General features: G+C 40.3%; 1 protein-coding gene across 6 annotated transcripts; it reads right to left on the bottom strand.

Annotated features, from left to right (window-relative positions):
• Positions 1-520: 520 nt before the first annotated feature.
• On the bottom strand, positions 521-18,429 carry airim (AFG2 interacting ribosome maturation factor). 6 transcript variants are annotated; one of them, XM_059954358.1, is made up of 5 exons: positions 18,057-18,429; positions 6,368-6,658; positions 5,130-5,309; positions 3,704-3,822; positions 521-2,459 (listed from the first exon to the last, which is right to left on the bottom strand). In XM_059954358.1, the coding sequence occupies exons 2-5, from the start codon at positions 6,646-6,648 to the stop codon at positions 2,410-2,412; spliced, it is 630 nt and encodes a 209-aa protein (XP_059810341.1). In that variant the 5' UTR covers positions 6,649-6,658; positions 18,057-18,429; the 3' UTR covers positions 521-2,409. The 6 variants fall into 6 exon arrangements, with proteins under 6 accessions (XP_059810341.1, XP_059810340.1, XP_059810344.1 ...); XM_059954357.1 differs by lacking the exon at positions 18,057-18,429 and adding an exon at positions 12,851-12,893; XM_059954361.1 differs by lacking the exon at positions 18,057-18,429 and adding an exon at positions 12,716-12,809.
• Positions 18,430-18,441: the final 12 nt, after the last annotated feature.

Genomic DNA, 18,441 nt, shown 5'->3' with positions numbered 1-18,441 from the left:
TCAAGCAGGGTTTTCACATTATTCTATTTGTTTTGATTTTGGTTGCTACAAAACTTTGTGCTCTTACACTATTAGTTCCAAGAATCATTAGCCTGTTCTTTTTTTCCCTCATAGCAATTTAACTCTGCTTCCTGACGGAGTGGTAGCAGCATACTATCTCTACCAACTCTCTTCAAAACTCCACTGTATGGTATCTGTATCATGAACATATAGTGACCAATTCAAAATCAGTAATGCACTAGACCCAAATCCATTTACAGGAAAAATATTTTCAAGATCTAAACTCAGTATGTTCGTATGGTTTCAGCTTTGTTTCTAATAATATTAGCATATTAAAGTTGCCTTCTTTACTAAATGTTTTAACAATTTTCTAATGACTGCATGTTCCAGCCAGAATGGTTGTTACAACAAGAAAGTGATTTCCACAATGCCATCTCTCTATAAACACACATACACATACATGCACGCATTCAAGCATGCGTAAACAGGTAAAGAGACACAAGTTGAAATGCAACTTAAGTCTATTGTTAATAAGGGATTTATTAAAGCAAATAAAAATGATTCCATTTAATTACAAATGTATTAATTTCCTAAAATTGTGCCCTTGTAAACGTACATATTGCACCATGCATTTTTTTTTTTTTTTACACAATTCACATAACTCTTCCTCTACTTTACCTACAATGGCAAAACACTTGGCTGAAAAGTTTTTCCAATGGCAGCACAAAGGAATGTGTTAGAATCAAGAATTGAATCCACATATCTTTCCTCTGATGACCACACTAAATCCTGCCTCTCCCAGGGCTGCTGTCGAGCCACAATGTACAGGATGCATCACAATACAATGCGACTGAAGAACAGCATTACACACTTTCTTAATCAGGCTCTTAGGTCTGTTGCAAACAAAAATGCCTCTAACTTTGGAGTGGAGTAATTTAACATTTGAAACAACTGTTAAAACTCCAGAGGGATCTTGGTGCCCAAGTCCACTGATCCCTCAAAGTTGCTGCATGGCTAAGAAGACATATGGTGCATTGGTCTTCATTACTTGGTGGTCTGAACTCAGTTAGACCACAGAGAGTATTGTGCTCAGTTCTGATCACCTCATTATAAGACCATTAAGACATTGGAGCAGAATTAGACCAATTGGACCGTCAAGTCTGCTCTGCCATTTAATCATGGCTGATCCTTTTTTTTCCCCCCGATCAACCCCATTCTCCAGCCTTCTCCCCATAATGATAGGAAGGATGTGAAAATTTTAGAGGATGCAGAAGAGATTTGCCAGGATGCTGCCTGAATTAGAGAACATACCTTAAGAAAGGCTGAGCAAACTAAGTCATTTCTCTTTGGATTGAAAGAAGGTGAGAACCAACTTAACAGAGGTGTATAAGATTATGAGAGGCATAGAGAGAATGAACAGCTAGCGTCCTTTGCCCTGGGCAACAATGGCCAATATCAGAGGAACTGGTGAGTGAAAGAAAGTTCAGAAATGTCAGAGGTACAGTAGATGGTTTACACAGAACGGTAGGTGCCTGGAAAACACGGCCAGGGATGGTGATAGAGTCTGATACAATAGGGACATACAGAGACTCTTGTACCTTTATGTCTCTTACAGCTATGTGCAATGAAGGCCCACTGTACCTAGTTAGAAGGAAATGTAGATTTATAAGCTGTGCAGAGGGGAAAGGTTGGATCGAGCATGGAGTAGGTTTACACAAGTTGGCATAGCTTCATGGCCGAAGGCCCTGTACCGTACAGAACCATTCATAGGACTATTTCGATGGGACTAGTATACTGCATTGTGAAACCTGGCAGCATAAAGATACTAAACCTTAAAGGGTTTTTCATGCTGTAGCACACAGCTGATCTCTCCATTCTAGAGGGCACTGCAGTGTACCACTAACACGGGCTCTGAATGGGAACATGAATATCCCACACTGCCCCATCAGTACTTTCATGGCATTTTGCTTCAACATCATTCACCACCTCTGAAGATATGGAGCTTTTATACCGAGGTATCTTCCCACTTCAGTGTTCCCTTACATTCTGAAGTCCACAACGTGCTTCAAAAAGGACTGTGGGTGAGATATAAATACCTTTCTGCATGTGACAACATGGGCACAACCCTGCTTCATTGTACTAGCACCCCAGCTCGATCAGAATATAAGGGTGCCCGTATATTTAATAGGGCAGGGACATGACAAACATATTCTAAAAATGAGGTAAAGTACAAACTATGCTTGCACTTGAGGCTTAATTAAACAAGGAGAAGATGGAGGAAGTAAGGTCACTCCCAAGCCACATTTTGCATCAGTACGTGACGAGCAGCTTCTCTTTCAGAACGTGTTGCCACAAGGAAATAAAAATGAAAACAAAATCCAAGAGCTCCAGTGAACAACCTCAGATCGATTAGGACCCTTGCCTGGATTCCATGAAGAACGCCACCTTCAGTAGAGTATCTGCATCGAATAAAAGAGCCACGTCAGCTTCTCGTCACAAAACGAAGCCAAGCAATCGTATTTCTACCCGTTGAAAGGCGCTTCAGCAATTTGATTTTAATAAAGGTTCAAGTTTCTCCCTTACTCCACCCCAGCCCACCGTCTACAAGCTGAAGAGCGTGAGCACCTCTGCCAAGTTTGCACTTACAGTCCATCCCTGTGCAACTTGACTTGAAGGTTATTAGTTAACCACTCTGATGTGGGAAAGGAGTCACATACAGGACTGTAGTGAATAAGGCCAGTAGATTTGCTATCCCAGTAATTATAATTTTTAACAAAAATCCAACAACCTTAGTTGCTTTAATTGTTACCAGCTTTTTTTCCATTTCCAAATCCCTGGCAAAGATGTTTGTTCCCCCCCCCCCCCCCCCCCACAATCTGGGGCAAGGCCCAAATGAGGTTGATACAGGCTTCAAGAGAGTGATCTGCCTTAGGAGATTGCAGGAAGATGGCTATTGTGAAAGGGTCTTGTACACAGTGATAGCATGTCAATATACTGGTGGTGTTGCAGAGGGAGGAGGTCTGACTGAGATGGGCTGAGGGCAGTGGGAAAGCAAACATAACAAACGTCACTTCTGAAAATGCCAGAGAAAAAAAATCAAGCCTCAACAGTATTTAAACCAAATTGCTGAAGCACCTTATTAGTCCTTAGCCATTAGGGTCTTGAACCAGAGGGGATAACTAACCTCACCCAATTTCACTCGCCCAGTCACTGAACTGACTCACTTTCAAGGACTCTTCATCTCATGTTCTTAATATTTATTGCTTATTTATTTTTTATTATTCATTTTTTCTTTTGTATTTGGAGTTAGTTGTCTTTAGCAAACAAGTTATTTGTCTGATCTGTTGGGTGCCGTCTTTCATTGATTCAATTGTGTTTCTTGGATTTACTGCATATTTCCGCAAGACGTCTTATCTGAGGGTTGTATATGGTGATATACACGTACTTTGATAATAAATTTATTTTACTTTGAACTCTGAGCCCTTTTAAAGCTGTATTACTCCATGGTACTGCTACTAGGCTTCAGATTTAACCTCTTACCTTTCTCCATTCTGTCCTCCAAATTTGCTCCCAATGCTATTTCAACTACCTTACTGAAAAATATTCCCCAGTTTCGGGGCAGTAACCAAACCAACTTGCCACACCTTTTGTCTGCTGTATGAACACACTATGCACACAGGATGAAGGAGCGAGCCCAAATTACCTCGAACCAAATCTTGATCCATCTCTTCTTTAATTCTGTTCCAGGATTGCGGGAGAGCTTGAATATTTGGTAGTTTATCATAATTAATATTCTGAAGTAAAACTTTCTTGGCAAGAAGCCTTGTATGATTGTTAACGAAAATACTGCGATTAGAAAACACCTGTTTCTATTGTTACTCTATCACTCCTTTCATCTGCAATAACCAACAATTTATGCTTACTGATGAAAGTCTGGCTAAAATGCTGTAGATGCTAGAAATCTGAAAATGCTGGAATGACTCCGTGAACAGATGCTGCCTCACCTGCTGAATGCTTCCAGCATTTTCTGCTTTGGTTAGCAAAGTACCTGGTTGGGAGCGGGAAGATACTGCTCAGGAACAAAAACAAGCTAAGGGGTGAATTTGAGGGTCCGCTGTCTGCTAAAAACATGCTGTAATCGCCTGAAAATGGGTTAGAGATGATCCCCATTACCACCATTACTGGTATATTCCCACGGTTTACGATGGGCTTGCCTAGACGCCATTGGGATTTGAGGGTGACAGCCATCCCCAAATTACACAAGTCACTTCTCGACTGTGTTCACTGATAGTATCAGCAGTGATGTAATCAAAGACAGGCTTGTAACGAAAACTCTACAGGAGACTGTGTGTGATAAAACCACAACTGAAAGCTCCAGTGTAAAGATGGGAAAAACATGCAAAGCAGACTTCAAAAGAACAACCCAAGCAATAGTAGGAAGCTAGAGACAGAGGCAGACAGTTTGCTAGGATCGAACAATTTCTCTTGCATTATTGAGGAATTTCCCAGAATAGAAAATTACTCACATGATGCAGCCAGCTACCCAGAACAAAAGTAAATTTGACTCCAGAGATAATCTCCTTCACCCTATTTCTATTTGAGAGAAAAGCAACTGGCTTGAACCTATTCCTTTTCTCAGTACTAAATATGTTCATTGCATCTCACCACCTACAGCCCTCATTCCAAACATCTCATAAGCAAGGCTCCTCAGAAAGATTAACATTTGTCACATGTACATCAAAGCACAGTGAAATGCAGTTTGGGTCAAATCAAATTATATCAGCAAGGATTGTGCTGGGCAGCCTGCTAGTGTCACCAAACTTCTGGCACCAACACCACAACTTACTAACCCTAACCTGTACATCTCTGAGATGTGGAAGGAAACCAGACCACCGCAAGAAAACCCCCACGGTCATGGGGTGAACATTCACACTTGCGGGAGGAATTGAACCCTGATCTTACAGCTGGCGTTGCAAAGCTTTGCTCCAACAGCTACACTACAATGAAGCTTTCCAGACTTTATACTTCAAGGAATAGCCTGGAGTTTACAGACCCATAAACACCAGAGAAATTAGATCTTACAAAGCAGCAACAAGCCCTTTCAACAAAGTGGCCGTGCAAAAGGATACCGATTTTTGTAAAACCGCTCAATATCTTGAAGCCATTCCAGCATGTCCGCCACAGAAGGATTGAGACTTGATCGCTCGAGGACTGCAGCCAAACCAATGGTGTCAGCATGTAGCTCATACATTTGGAAGCATGTTGACACATGGTTACTCGTTGTGTCACACACCCTTTGCAGAACATTCCTTAAAAGATAAGCACAACCAGTTGATTAATTACTACCCCAATTAAAGCCTTCTGGACAATACAGTTTTTAAAAGCAGTCCTTCTCCACCTTCCACTCATTAGGAATAAGTTTACTCTGTACCACCAGAAATTCATTACAATGTCCACAAGTTACTCAAAATCAAATATTTACATTTTAACTTCATGTTTTGATGCATTGTGAAATAGCTTAATCTAGCAATTCCAAGTAGTGTCAGGTTATATATTTTGAAACCTCACTCAGTACCTGTGCAGAGTTCCATCAAAACTCCAGGGTAATACCATATTGTATGTGCCTTAGGTCAGATTTTATCTAACTATGAAGGAACTTGCTCAGTACTCAGGCCAATAAATCTCTTTCAACTACCAAAAACAGATTACCAGTTGACAAATAAATTGCTATTTGCAGTGCTTTCTCTTTTGTTTCTATGTACTATTCCTCTGAACTAGAGGTAAATTACTCCAAAATGGAACCAGAATTATCAGTGTCACATTTAGGATCCAGAAAACCAGATGCAAGTTTGCAGTAATTATGAAACTTCAACCAGAGCACACAGGCCAGCCTGGATTTTTAAGAGCAGTTTAGACTATTAATCAACATCTGGGGCACTAAAGTATGACCAGAATTTCAGAAACGATAAATCAAAAACAAGATTAACATTTTGAAGAGAAATACAGCAATAAAAGTAAGAAAATTAATTTGAGAACATTTCTCCAGGGGAAATACTGCCTTGTGATCAAAGCTTTCTTTAGTGTCGTCAAACAGGCCTTCGTTTATTTAAATCAAAATGGGATCACTTGCTTGCACAGTCTCTAATAAATGTAACTTTTCCCAATGAGACTCCTCCAACTGCTGTTATTGATCAGCTTCTCCGAACATTGGAGGCCAGTAACTCTCTCCAACTCAATGATTGTGCACATCAGTGTTCCTCACCAAACTGATTACTTTGCTTAGTAGTCTAATTTCAAGATTAACACAACAGAGTAATTGCACAAATAAACACTCCAACACTGCTTCATTATCAATAGCTCAGCGTACATTTTCTCTCCAAGTTTTTCCAAGTTGATTTCCATTGCTTGGGTAAGTTTGTACTTCAGGCGGTGTTTCAGATCAGGGAATTCTCGAAAGGGAGTATTCTTAAAGTCAACCTTGTTGCATGCCTGGAGTTGCTCAGCCAGGTTACTCAACGAGCTCAGGAGTGGAGTGCATTCCACCAGTGTACTGTCCCACAAACTTTGCTGCTTCTCAATCACCTGGAAGCATTTCTCCAAGGACTGATGAACAGCCAGCAATGCTTGTTTCTGAGCCATTAGTTTCATTTATGGTAACCTAGAAACAGAGAATTGCACAGTAAATAATCCAACCTGCAAAAGCACAAATATCCTAGACTGTAAAGGAAGATGTTCAGGTAGACCAAAATTAAAAATATTTGGCTAATGCATCAATTGGCGGGCTGTAATAGACTATTTCCTATTTCTTTTTTTAAAAACATGAAACAGTTAAACAAAACTTTTCACTTGTGCAAAAGATCATAAATTGAAAGGACTAACACTATAAATGTTAGTCCCTCACATCACTCAACCGATACTATCTGACCAACCAATGTTTCCATATTCAGTCCTTCTGTTGCTATTTAGCTACCCATTACCAATTAAATCATATGAAGTCTTAATTAAATGAAATAATTAAATTCACACTCCATTAAGTGATTCATGCAAATTTAGTATAAAATTCTATACTCCAAACCATGCTACAACAGTACCTACATCATTAATAATAGTACTTCATTGGGACCAAGGTCATGAAGTTGCTACTTAATGTAAACTTCCTTCTGAATTATTAATAGGATGTCAAATGAGCTAAAACAGCAGATTCCTCTTAATTTTACAAAATCTTAAAGTCAAAATTAATTCAAGTGCTCTACATCAATTGTACAATAAATACCTGGCATTAGTTCAATGCAAAGCTACTAGATTGTGATTTGTTATTCAAATAGAGATGTTAGTGCACTCCCATTTCTCCTATTCCTCACATGCTGAATTAATTAATTAAATTTATAGACATACAACACACAGTAGACCCTTCCAGCAATCTCGCAACCTAACCTTAGGACAATCCACAATGACCAATTAAACTACCAACAGGTATATCCGGGTTGCTGATGCTGTAAAGCACTGTGTTAACCACAATGTGTACAGGCAGTGGGGTTTGGGCCCAAACGTTTATCGAAGCACCAGGGCCTGGCTCGGAGAGTGAGGAATGACCCAAGTTTGGCCAAACCAGACTGAATGGTTCAGAGTGTCATGCCCAAAGGTGAGGGGCAAAGTTTGCTCGTCTCAGCAATGAACGGAGGCTGTGGCCTGCAACTAAAGGGCTCCTGAATTGGGTGCAATGATGACTGGCTTCGTGGCTGAGTTCACTCTTGTGAACTTCAGTTCTGAATGTTATCTGCTTACTTTTATAGCTTGCATGATTTGTTTATTTTCCCCCTGCACATCAGTGTTTGATGGTCCTTTTGGATTTCTTTGTGTTGTGGTTACCTGTAAGGAGATGAAGCTCAAGGCTGCATAGTGTACATATTTTGATATTAAATGTACTTTGATCTTTAATAGTACACTGGCAATAATTTGATTTCTTTACCATATGGCTGAGGAATTGGTGCAGTGGAGGAAGGTTTCAGATGTGTGGATCATTGGGATCTCTTTTGGGGATGGCATAACCTGTATAAAAGGGTTAATACTGAACTCAAGAGACACCAATATTCTTGAGAACAGGTTCATTAGAGCTATCGGGGAGGATGTAAACTAGGTCAGCAGGGGGTAGAAAACAGTGACAAGTCAGAGGATGGAACAGTTGGTGTAAAGGTAAATGCAACGTATAAAAGAGACGATCAGGAAGGATAGGCATATATGCAGTCAGTTGAAATCTGTCTACTTGAATGTGAGAAATATCAGGAACAATGATCAGTACATGGAACTATAACGTTGTGACCGTGACAGAGACTTGGCTGTCACAGCACAGAAATGGCCGCTGGATTGTCTGTGGTTCAGGCATTTCAAAAGGGACAGGGAGGGAGATAAAGGAGGTGGGGGAGAGGCATTGCTAATCAGGGACAGTATCACAGCTGCAAAGAGGGCGGACGCTGTGGAGGGATCGTCTACTCAGTCAGTGTGGTTGGAAGTCAGAAACAGGAAGGGCATAATCACACGAATGGGAGTATTCTGGACCCCAACAGAAACAAGACACTGAGATGAGGAGGCAGATTTTGAAAAGGTGCAAAAATAACCGGGTTGTTGCATGGGTGAGTTCAACTTCCCTAATACTGACTCGCACCTCCTTAATGCTAATAGTTTAGATGGAGCACAATTTATTTGGTGAGGCCAGGAAGGATTCCTGACATATGTGAACAAGTGAGCTAAAGGAAGAGTCTACACTGGACCCGACACTCGGCAGATCTCCCAGTGGGAAAGCATTTCAGAGACAGTGACCACAGCTTCCTAATCTTTACCAGAGCCGTGGACAGAAACAGGAGCAGACTGTTTTGAAAAGTTTGGAAAACTGGTAAGGTGAATTATGATACGCCCGAAACTTGGTAGCACAAATTGGGAACAGATGTACTCCGGGAAATTCAAAACAGAAATGTGGAGATGTTTAGGGAGAACTTGCAGGGAGTTTTGGATAAGTCTGTACCATTCAGGCAGGCAAAGGACGGCAGGGTGAAGGATCCATGATTGACAAGTGATGTGGAACATCTAGTCAACAGGAAGGAGGAAGCTTAGTTTAGGTTAGGAAGCAAGAATCAGACAAAGCTCGTCAGAATAGCCAGGAAGGAACTTAACAAGGGACATAGAATATCTAGAAAGGGTCAAAAGGGCATTAATTTTATGGTGATTGGAGGAAAGTACAAGGTGGGTGTCAGAGGTATTTTTTTTTAAATAGAGGGTGGTGGGTGCAGCCAGGGGTGGTGGAAGAATTAGATACATTAAGGACATTTAAGAGACTTTAAGAAAAGCACATGCATGAAAGTAAAATAGAGGGCTACATGGGAATGAAGGGTTAGATTGATTTTAGAGTAGGTTAAAAGGTCAGCACAACATTGTGGGTTGTAAGGCCTGTACTGTTTTATCGTTCTAGATCAAATATCAAACACATCTGTATTGCACCATGTAAAATATGGATGTTTTTCATCCTGTTTCATCTCTAGGAGTAAGTTCTCAAAATAATGAACCATACATGCAAATATTCACCCTTTACGGTACTTAAATATATATACCCAAAGATTAATGACATTGACCACGAACAGTAAGAAAAGCACAAGGTAAATGGATAGTAACAGTCTGAATAGTCTGGCTTGATGCTTACTTGTGAGACAATAATGGTATGAACAGATTAACAAAGTAAGGTTACTCAAATAGGAAGGGTGAAATAAAAGTTCAAATTTATTCAATTTAAAGCAAAAAAAAAAAAATCACTAGTCTAAATGCATTTGGATACCAAAGGTTACAGGAGAAAGAGCAAGAAGACAGGCTCTTAAAGAAACAAAAGTTTAAAAGAAAAAGATGCCAAGGGGCATGTGTAGAAATTACATTATTCCTTCAGTCAAAAAGGGAGAAAGACTATTGAATACTTGGCTTAATGTCAATGGAAACCTTAACAATGCAATAGGAATACAATTAGATGAGCAAAAATCTTAATAGGATAGATCTCTAATACTTGCTGAATGCTTGAAAGTAACTAAGAACAAAACGACCAAAATTCTGACTAATCAAACTGGTTCAGAGTCTAACACAGAACACAGTGGATGGAATTAGAAGAGATTAATAAGATACAACTGTAGTCAAGATAGAAAATTGATATAAAAAATACAATAAAGTGGTACAATAAAGGTCGTGCAACAAATGGATTTTATTCACATGTATTAAAACTGCAATAAAGAATTACCAGAGGAATTAGTAAAAATATCAAGAAATGCTGGGGACTTGGGTGAAAGATTAGCTACAATTTATTGCACTTTTCCAAAATAAATTGCAACAATTTGCTGGTTAGTAAATTTGTGACCAAATCAAGATGTTTACTATCAGTGGATCAATATAGCATGTTAACTGTAGAAAAGTAAACAGAAACAGAAAAGTTACAGAACAGAAAGCGGTAATAGTGCAGTTACAATGACTATCAAGAGAGAAGTCACGTTCAACAAGAAACAACCTTCACAATAATAAACAATTTGGATTGAGAATTGGAGTGATGACGTCAAATGAGGCAATCAAACAAAGGGAGAACAATTTCAAGTTCCTTGGTGTCAATATCTCTGAGCGTCTATCCTGGGCCCCATGTATCGATGCAGTTACAAAGAAGGCACAACAATGGCAATATTTAATTAGGTGTTTGCAGAGATACAGTTTAAGCATAAAGAGCATTCTAACTTGCTTCATTACCATCTGGTATGGGGAGGGGGGGGGGGAGGGGGACTGTACAGGATCAAAATAAACTGCAGCAAGTTCAGCTCCATCATGGGCATTGGCCTCCCCAGCATCCAGGCATCTTCAAAGAGCAATGTCTCAAAAAGGAAGCATCCATCATTCAGGATCCCCATCACCCAGAACTTGTCCTCTGCTCATTCCTACCATCAGGGAAGAGGCACAGGAGTCCAAAGGCACACATTCAATAATTTAGGAACAGCTTCTTCCCCTCTGCCATCCAATTTCTGAATGGACATTGAACCCATGAACATTACCTCACTGCTTTTTTTTTCCTCTTTGCACTACTTATTTAATTATATACACAAGAAAGTCTCAGATGCTGGAAACACAAAGCAACACACAGAAAATTCTGAAGGGACTCAGCAGATCAGGCAGCATCCATACAAATGGACAGATAGTTGACATTTTGGGCTGAGACCCTTCTTCACGACTGAGAAAGAAGGGGGAAGATGCCAGAATAAAAAGGTGGGGTAGGGGAAAGAGGCTGGCTACAAGATTATCTATTTAATTTAATTAATATTAAATTAAATTTGTATTAAATTTTTAATATACTTGTTAGTTTTTATATATTAAAATTTACTGCTGCCCCATATGCCAGTGATATTAAACCTGATACAGAAATTTAAAATCTACTTTGAATTGATAAGTGGATTTCAAAAGAGTCAAATTTTCAAAGCAATATTATGGACAGCATATATTGAATAATAACTCTGCATAAAGTTAAAGGGCCAAGGGATCTTGACATAGAAACAACTACATATTGCAAGAAATTAATAAAACTATTAAAATGGTTCATTGTTTTAGGATGGTAATGAAAAGCAGAGATTGTATATTCCTCATTATCAAATCTCTGTTAGACATTCTTTAAAGTTTTCATATTTCTAACAAAGTAAGTGGAGAAATAAAGATTTCAGCATTTTGCTTTCATTTCAGATTTGTATATTTGGTTTTTTTCCAATTTATATTATGTTCACTCCAAAACTAGGGTCACCACAATCCATGTAAACCAAATGACTACTGAGATGATTTCTGTATTTCAACATACAGTATTTCTAACTGTCCTCTTTTCACAACTTTGATGAATAAAGGGCCATGTTCTCCGCCTAACTGCCGCATTAAATCTAGCAAAGGATTCAAAGTACATTTATTATCAATGAATGCATTAATTTCGCAACCTTGAGATTCGTCAGTTTACAGGCAACCACCATGCAAGAAACTCAAAAGAACCCAATTTTTAAAAGACCAGCACCCAATGCACAAGGAAAGGGGGTGGGGAGGGACACAAATCATGCAAACAGCAGCATCCTGAACCAAACTGAGAACACAGACCCAAATCCCTGAGCAACAGGAGTAGCCCAAAGCCTCGGTCTCAGTTAATCATATAGCAGGGCAAATTGCCACAAAGCTTGCAGGCATGAAGCAGAACTTAAGTTTAATTTAAGCCGCACACACAAAATGCTGGGAGAACTCAGTAGGCCAGGTAGAATCTATGGAAAAGAGTACATTCAACATTTTGGGCCGAGACCCTCTAAGTTTAGGTTGCTCAATAGATGAACACCTCTCACTCTCACAAATATTCTCATTATTCTATGCTTCCCTTTCTGTAATTTACAACCAATCTGTACATTCACTTTACCAAATCTGAAAGTGTCACAGACCTGAAATTCTGCTCCTCTTCCCCACTCCTTATTAAAACTAGTAGATATAACTATTATTATTTGCCATAACCTCGTGCTATTACTATAACCACTAATTGCGTCAATTTTTGAATGGTGCCAGTAGGTGTTACCAAGATTACAGTAGTAGGACAATTCGAGATGAGAAGTAATTGCTAGAGTACATGCAAATTTCACGACGTATGCCGGTGAAATTAAACCTGATTCTGGCCCACTTCCTATCGGCGCACCTATTCTGCCCCGCTGTACACATTACTACGTTAACAGAGGGGAAACAGGCCCTTCAGAATAACGGGGCCTTGGTCAACACTCAAGACCAGATTTACGTTGTCCTGGCAGAACCACTGGCTCCGCAACACAAATACCTGCTCCACATCCCACCGGCAGCATGTCAAAACCGCATGCGCAACACCCAAAGCGGACTACAACTCCCGTCGTGCCTTGCCAGGTTAACAGCCGAGGCGAATTTATTTGTTAAAATGCGAACTTGCACCTCAACCTGAGAGTATAACTAGAAATACATACTCAATAAAGTTCATTTCACTTTTAACAAGGGAGGTTCAAAAATATTTGTAAACCCATCGACATTGCGGAGGTAGGATCACTGTGATTGGCTCTTTGAGCAGAAACGGCACCAGGTTCGACTGCGATTGGAGAGGGATGTGCACCGCCTCTGCATTCTGATTGGCTAATATGTTGGATGCGTAAACAGAACCGCGCGATGCCCTATGTTATTGGTCAGAGGGATTATAGTCAGGCGCCGGATTGGTCCGTGACTTCTCTCCTAATCCCAGTCAAATGTGGTTACAAATGTAAAGATTTCTCAGTCACCCTGGTGATATAAACCAGAAAATGCCGTAAGTATTCGGCAGTTCAGGCAGCATTTGTGGAGACGGGAACATTTACTGTAAAGTTAGATAAAAAAGGGCACTGTAGGAGACACTGTAAGTTTTGGGAGAGGGGGTCAGGAAGAGGAATATGAGGGAAGTTCAGGGTTGACCTGGAGATAGAGGACAAAGTGTACATAGTATAACAAATAAACCCAGAACTGGGAGCCAACCATTTTTCTCTATCTTCATCGTAAATTGATTGTTTGGATGTATGCTGATCAGAATGTCTTAGAAATGTTCGAGTGCTTGGAGTCCATGAAGCCACACTACAAAGGTGTCAGCAATGTATCTGAAGTAGCATTTGGGTGCAAGGGCGATGAACTCAGTGTTCTCGCTCCTCAAGTTCCTTCATGTCGAAATTAGCAGTAGCGTGTGACAACAGCAATCCCATGACCACTCTGCCAGTTTGTTCATCGTGGCTCCTATCATAGACGTGTTCAAAAAGGTCAATGGTACCCTCATCAAACCTTGATTGCTGTCCTTCAAGGGAATTCTTAATAACAGGGACACCATGTTGAAACTGACCATTATGTCTTCCGGGATCAGCTGGATGCTGGTTATCGTTTTTATGAAGTTGGTCGAATTTGTGATGTGATTCACAGCCCCCAACAAAGGGAGACAGTGTGGTCAACAAATGCTTACAGCATATATCCAAACATTCAATTTACGATGGAAATGGAATGGTTACCTCCCGTTCCTCGACATTCTGATACGATGGAAACTGGACAGTAGCTTCAGACGTGGCAGCCATCAGAAACGCATTCACATGATCTTATGGTCTTATGGAAATATACCTCAACAGTAACAGCCAACATAACACCTTCCGTCTCCATTGTAAACCTATGGTCTCACCTTCAAGGACTCTACTACTCATGTCCTCGGTGTCATTTATTGATTTACAGTATTTGTATTTGCACTGTTTATCTTCTTTTACACATCGGCTGCTGGTCAGTCTGTGTGCAGTTTTTCATTGATTTTATTGTACTACTTTGTTTTACTGTGAGTGCCTGCAAACAAACGAATCTCAGAGTATACCTCAAAAACTCGCTTTGAACTCTGAACTGCTGAAGGAACTCAGTAGGTCAACCAGCATCTGTGAGAGGAAAGAAAATGTGAAGGAGGGATGCAAGGTGACAGGCAGGTCGAGGTGGAGGGCTGGGGTGGAGTTGGAAGATCGTGGCTGAAGGCTAGATCGGGACAGTTAGAGATGTACTGAAACAGATGAAGAAAGGTGGGGCAAGGAGGGTAGGAAAATGGAAGACAGCTGCAGCCGGAAAATAACCATGAACTTGATGTACTAACAGTGTTGGATTTGGATAAATAAAGGAGGTGAAAATACCATGAGACCATTAAACATAAGCACAAAAATGGGCCATTTAGCCCATTGAGTCTATTGTGCCATTCCATCATGGCTGATTTATTAACCCTGTCAACCCCATTCTCCTGCCTTCTACTAATCAACCTCCACAGCCATCTGTGGCAATGAATTCCACAGGTCTACCACCCTCTGGCAAAAGAAAATCCTCCTCTGTTCTAAAGAGTCGTTCTTCTATTCTGAGGCTGTGCCCTCCGATGCTAGACTCCCCCACTATAGGAATGTCCTCTCCACATCCCACTCTGTCTGGGCCTTAACATATTCAATAGGTTTCAACGAGATCCACTGTCATTCTTCTAAACTCCAGCGAGTACAGGCTCAGAGCTGTCAGAGAAGGTAGAGATGGACAACTGTTGGAACCAAAAGGGTGGGTGGTGGCGGGAGGTACCTATGTTAGAAGTAACTGGATGAAGCCAGAAGAGGGAAATGGACAAGGGTGAAGATGCAAATGGGAAAGGGGTAAAAATGGGATGACTGGGGGAACCTAAAGGAAGAGAGTATAAAAAAGGGAGAGGGAAAGTAGAAAGTAAAGGGAAAAAAGGTGTTTAATTAAATTGAAATACTCAGTATTCATACTATTATGTTGTAAAAGACCCAGACAATTTATAAGGTGTTGCTCTTTTCCACTGTTACTAGAAATCCAATATCAGCCCTTCATAGTGAATGTAGTTGATCTACAAGACAATCATCCTATCTGCATCACGTGTCACCCAGTCTGATTTTGGTTTCCTCACTGGACAAGATTGTGAATTCTGGATGTGGTAAACTAGGCTGGAAGAAGTGAAAATGAGCCTCAGCTTTATCTGGAAAGACAGGTGTTGAATCACGTACTTGCTTGGAGCCGCTTGCACCCGCTGCATTGCCTATAGGTCTAGAGCTTGGACCAATATTTTTTCTCCTAACCATGCCTATTAGTTGAAAGAAGGGAATAGAATTGCTAGGGAATTATCCAGTCTGAAAATACATTTAGCAACAGGAAGGAGGGTAGTGATGGAAAAAGTGGTTTGGCAGAGCTGTTCAAAGAAAAAGCAAAGGGATCTCAGGATGGGCTTTTGTGAAATGGGGATGCAGATGTGTTGGACTTTCATGGTGGCTTCTGGCATCAGAAATGTCTTGAATGAATGTGGAAATGGACTGGAAAACGGAGGAAGAATAGAGAATAGACAAAGTGCTGGAGGAACTCAGCAGGTTAGGCAGGATCTATGGAGAGAGAGAGTCACACATCAGGACTCTGAACCAATAAAACAGCCCACAGTACTTCAGTTAAAATGGACCTTCCATATAATTGCAATACATTTGTTAACTAGGAGGGGGTCTGCTGGCTTCTTATGGCATGTAGACCTCTACCCTGCAAGGTCTGAACCCTTGCCATAATTCCCTTTTCACTATGACCACAGATTATTGCTTCTCAGGTAAGCATAAACATTAAACTGAACATTGACTGTTCTGGGTCAGAGAGTTAAAGCTCAAACGGGATAACAGAAACAGTAAGTGCTGATGTTATTAGTATAAAAGGAAAGGAAGAAAGGATGGTGGATGAGAAAGGTATTATGATCCTTATGCTGTTGAAGTTTGCAATCCTTAAACTTGAAAGAAAGGAAAATAATTTTCTTTTTAAAAAACTAAATGTGGCAAAAGAGGACATGAAAGAGCATCAACGTGCCGACACTTGAATCCCAGGATGACAGGAATAGCGAATATCTCAATAACTGTAATCATAGGTGGATCTAAAATATACAGGATGGAATTTCAATTGGAATCCATTAAGAAAAAGTCGATGGGAGCAGGTGGGAGATCTGAATGTGGAAGTAAATTTCAGTAGGCACCTTATAAAATAGAAGAAAAACACCAGAAAAAATGCTAATGACAGTGAACAAGATAAAAGAGAAGCAGAAACTCATTTCTGGTTCAGCTTTAGCCATACATATGTATACAGCTAAATGAAACATTGGGGTCTCTGTGGTCAAGGTGCAAAATACAGTACATATAGTCACAAAGTAGTATGAACACACGTCCCTGAGTGCATGACCTGAAGATGTGACAGGTTGACATAAAGTGGTGAGGAGCATTTACTCTTTTGGGAGTGGAGCTGAACGTTTTCAAGGTGAACACTCCAGAAAGAGTTGACTGTGTTGACATATTTAGAGAGAACAATTTTGCCACTCACTCTTCAAATCTGTGGCATGTTGGCAGTGTTCAATCTCCCCAGAAAACTGCACATTATAGAAGAACCTCAACACTTAACACCAGTATATAACACACTTATGACTCAGAAGGCAATCCACTCGATTGTCTTCAATATCAAGGTTTCGTGAATCAGGAAGATCACTTACAGAGATATGTACCCTCCTCATTAGTGGGGTGGAGAGAGTCTGTGCAGAGAGAACATGGGGTGAATGCTCCAAAGGAAGAATTAAATTTGATTCCTCTTTGGTATATGCTCGAATATATGTTAGAAATGGAAATTTGTATGTCTAAATGGTGTTTGCTTGGAAACTGAGAATGTTTTCAGAATGTACAAGGGAACCAGTCCACAACAACGTTTTGAGAACTTAGTGTGAATAATAGTGTACAGGTCTGAAAGTACATTATGGTAGAAAACATGTTGTCTGAAAAAGGGACCATCATTCTGCTGATGCAGATACCGCTTGGTATTGTCCCACAAGAAAATATTAGGGCGTGGGGTCTTGAAGGGTATTAAAAAAGGGGCAATTTTTTCCTGTGAATGGGAACCTTCTCTTAGGATGGGTTACGATTAGTGTTAAGAGTTGCAGGTAGAAACAAGGACTTTGAGAGAGAAAATGGAAAAGCTGTTGGACACTTATGGCTCCCTCTAGCATTATATTATGTCGTGTGGCTCATTGATTGGTTGATAAGTATTATTTTGTTTCTTTTACAACTTCACTAACCATTTTTCTTTCATTATTTATTCTTTATATTACTTTAATAAGATAATTTTCATAACCGTGAATACGTGTTTCAGTGGCTCCTTTGTGAATTCCTCGTGCTGCTGAATCAGAAAAGAGCAAGGGACACGTTTTCACAGTATTTTCATTACATATGCTCACCCTGGAATGAAGCCTATTCACTTGTAATTGAGTCATGGTGTGATACCTTTCACTAGGTATTAGAGAGCTCAAGAACATCCAGAGAGATCCTAGGTCTGAAGGTCTGATTCATTTTCCTGTGGGCATACTCAGCAACTCAATAGAATTGTAACTACAACAGGATCAATGAAAGATCGAGTGGAGTGCAGAAGGCAACACACTGCGCAAATGCAAATATAAATAAATAGACATAACTTACAGTAACATGAGAAAATGAGACAAAGAGTCCTTAAAGTGGAAAATATCTTAATGATGGGGCAAGTGAGTGTCATTATCCCCCTTTGTTCGAGAGCCTGAAGGTTGAGGGGTAGTATCCTTGAACATTGAACTGTCCTTGAACCTGGTGGTGCGAGTCCTGGGGCTCTTGTACCATCTACCTGACGGCAGCAGGGAGAAGAGAAGATGACCTCGGAGGTGGAGACCTCTGATGACGCAAGCTGCTTTCTTATGACAACATTTCATGTAGCTGTGCTCAATAGTTGGTGTTTGCAATGTGTTCCTGGGATTTTCCATGTCCAAAAACACTGCAGACCACTGATACTGTTAGAGCTTTCGGGATATCATTTTCCATCATACGTAGATCT

The sequence above is a fragment of the Hypanus sabinus genome, chromosome 30 (assembly GCF_030144855.1).
Source record: "Hypanus sabinus isolate sHypSab1 chromosome 30, sHypSab1.hap1, whole genome shotgun sequence".
Lineage (NCBI taxonomy): Eukaryota > Metazoa > Chordata > Chondrichthyes > Myliobatiformes > Dasyatidae > Hypanus > Hypanus sabinus.
The sequence above is the reverse complement of the archived record's forward strand: the minus strand, read 5'-3'. Positions and strand labels throughout refer to the sequence as shown.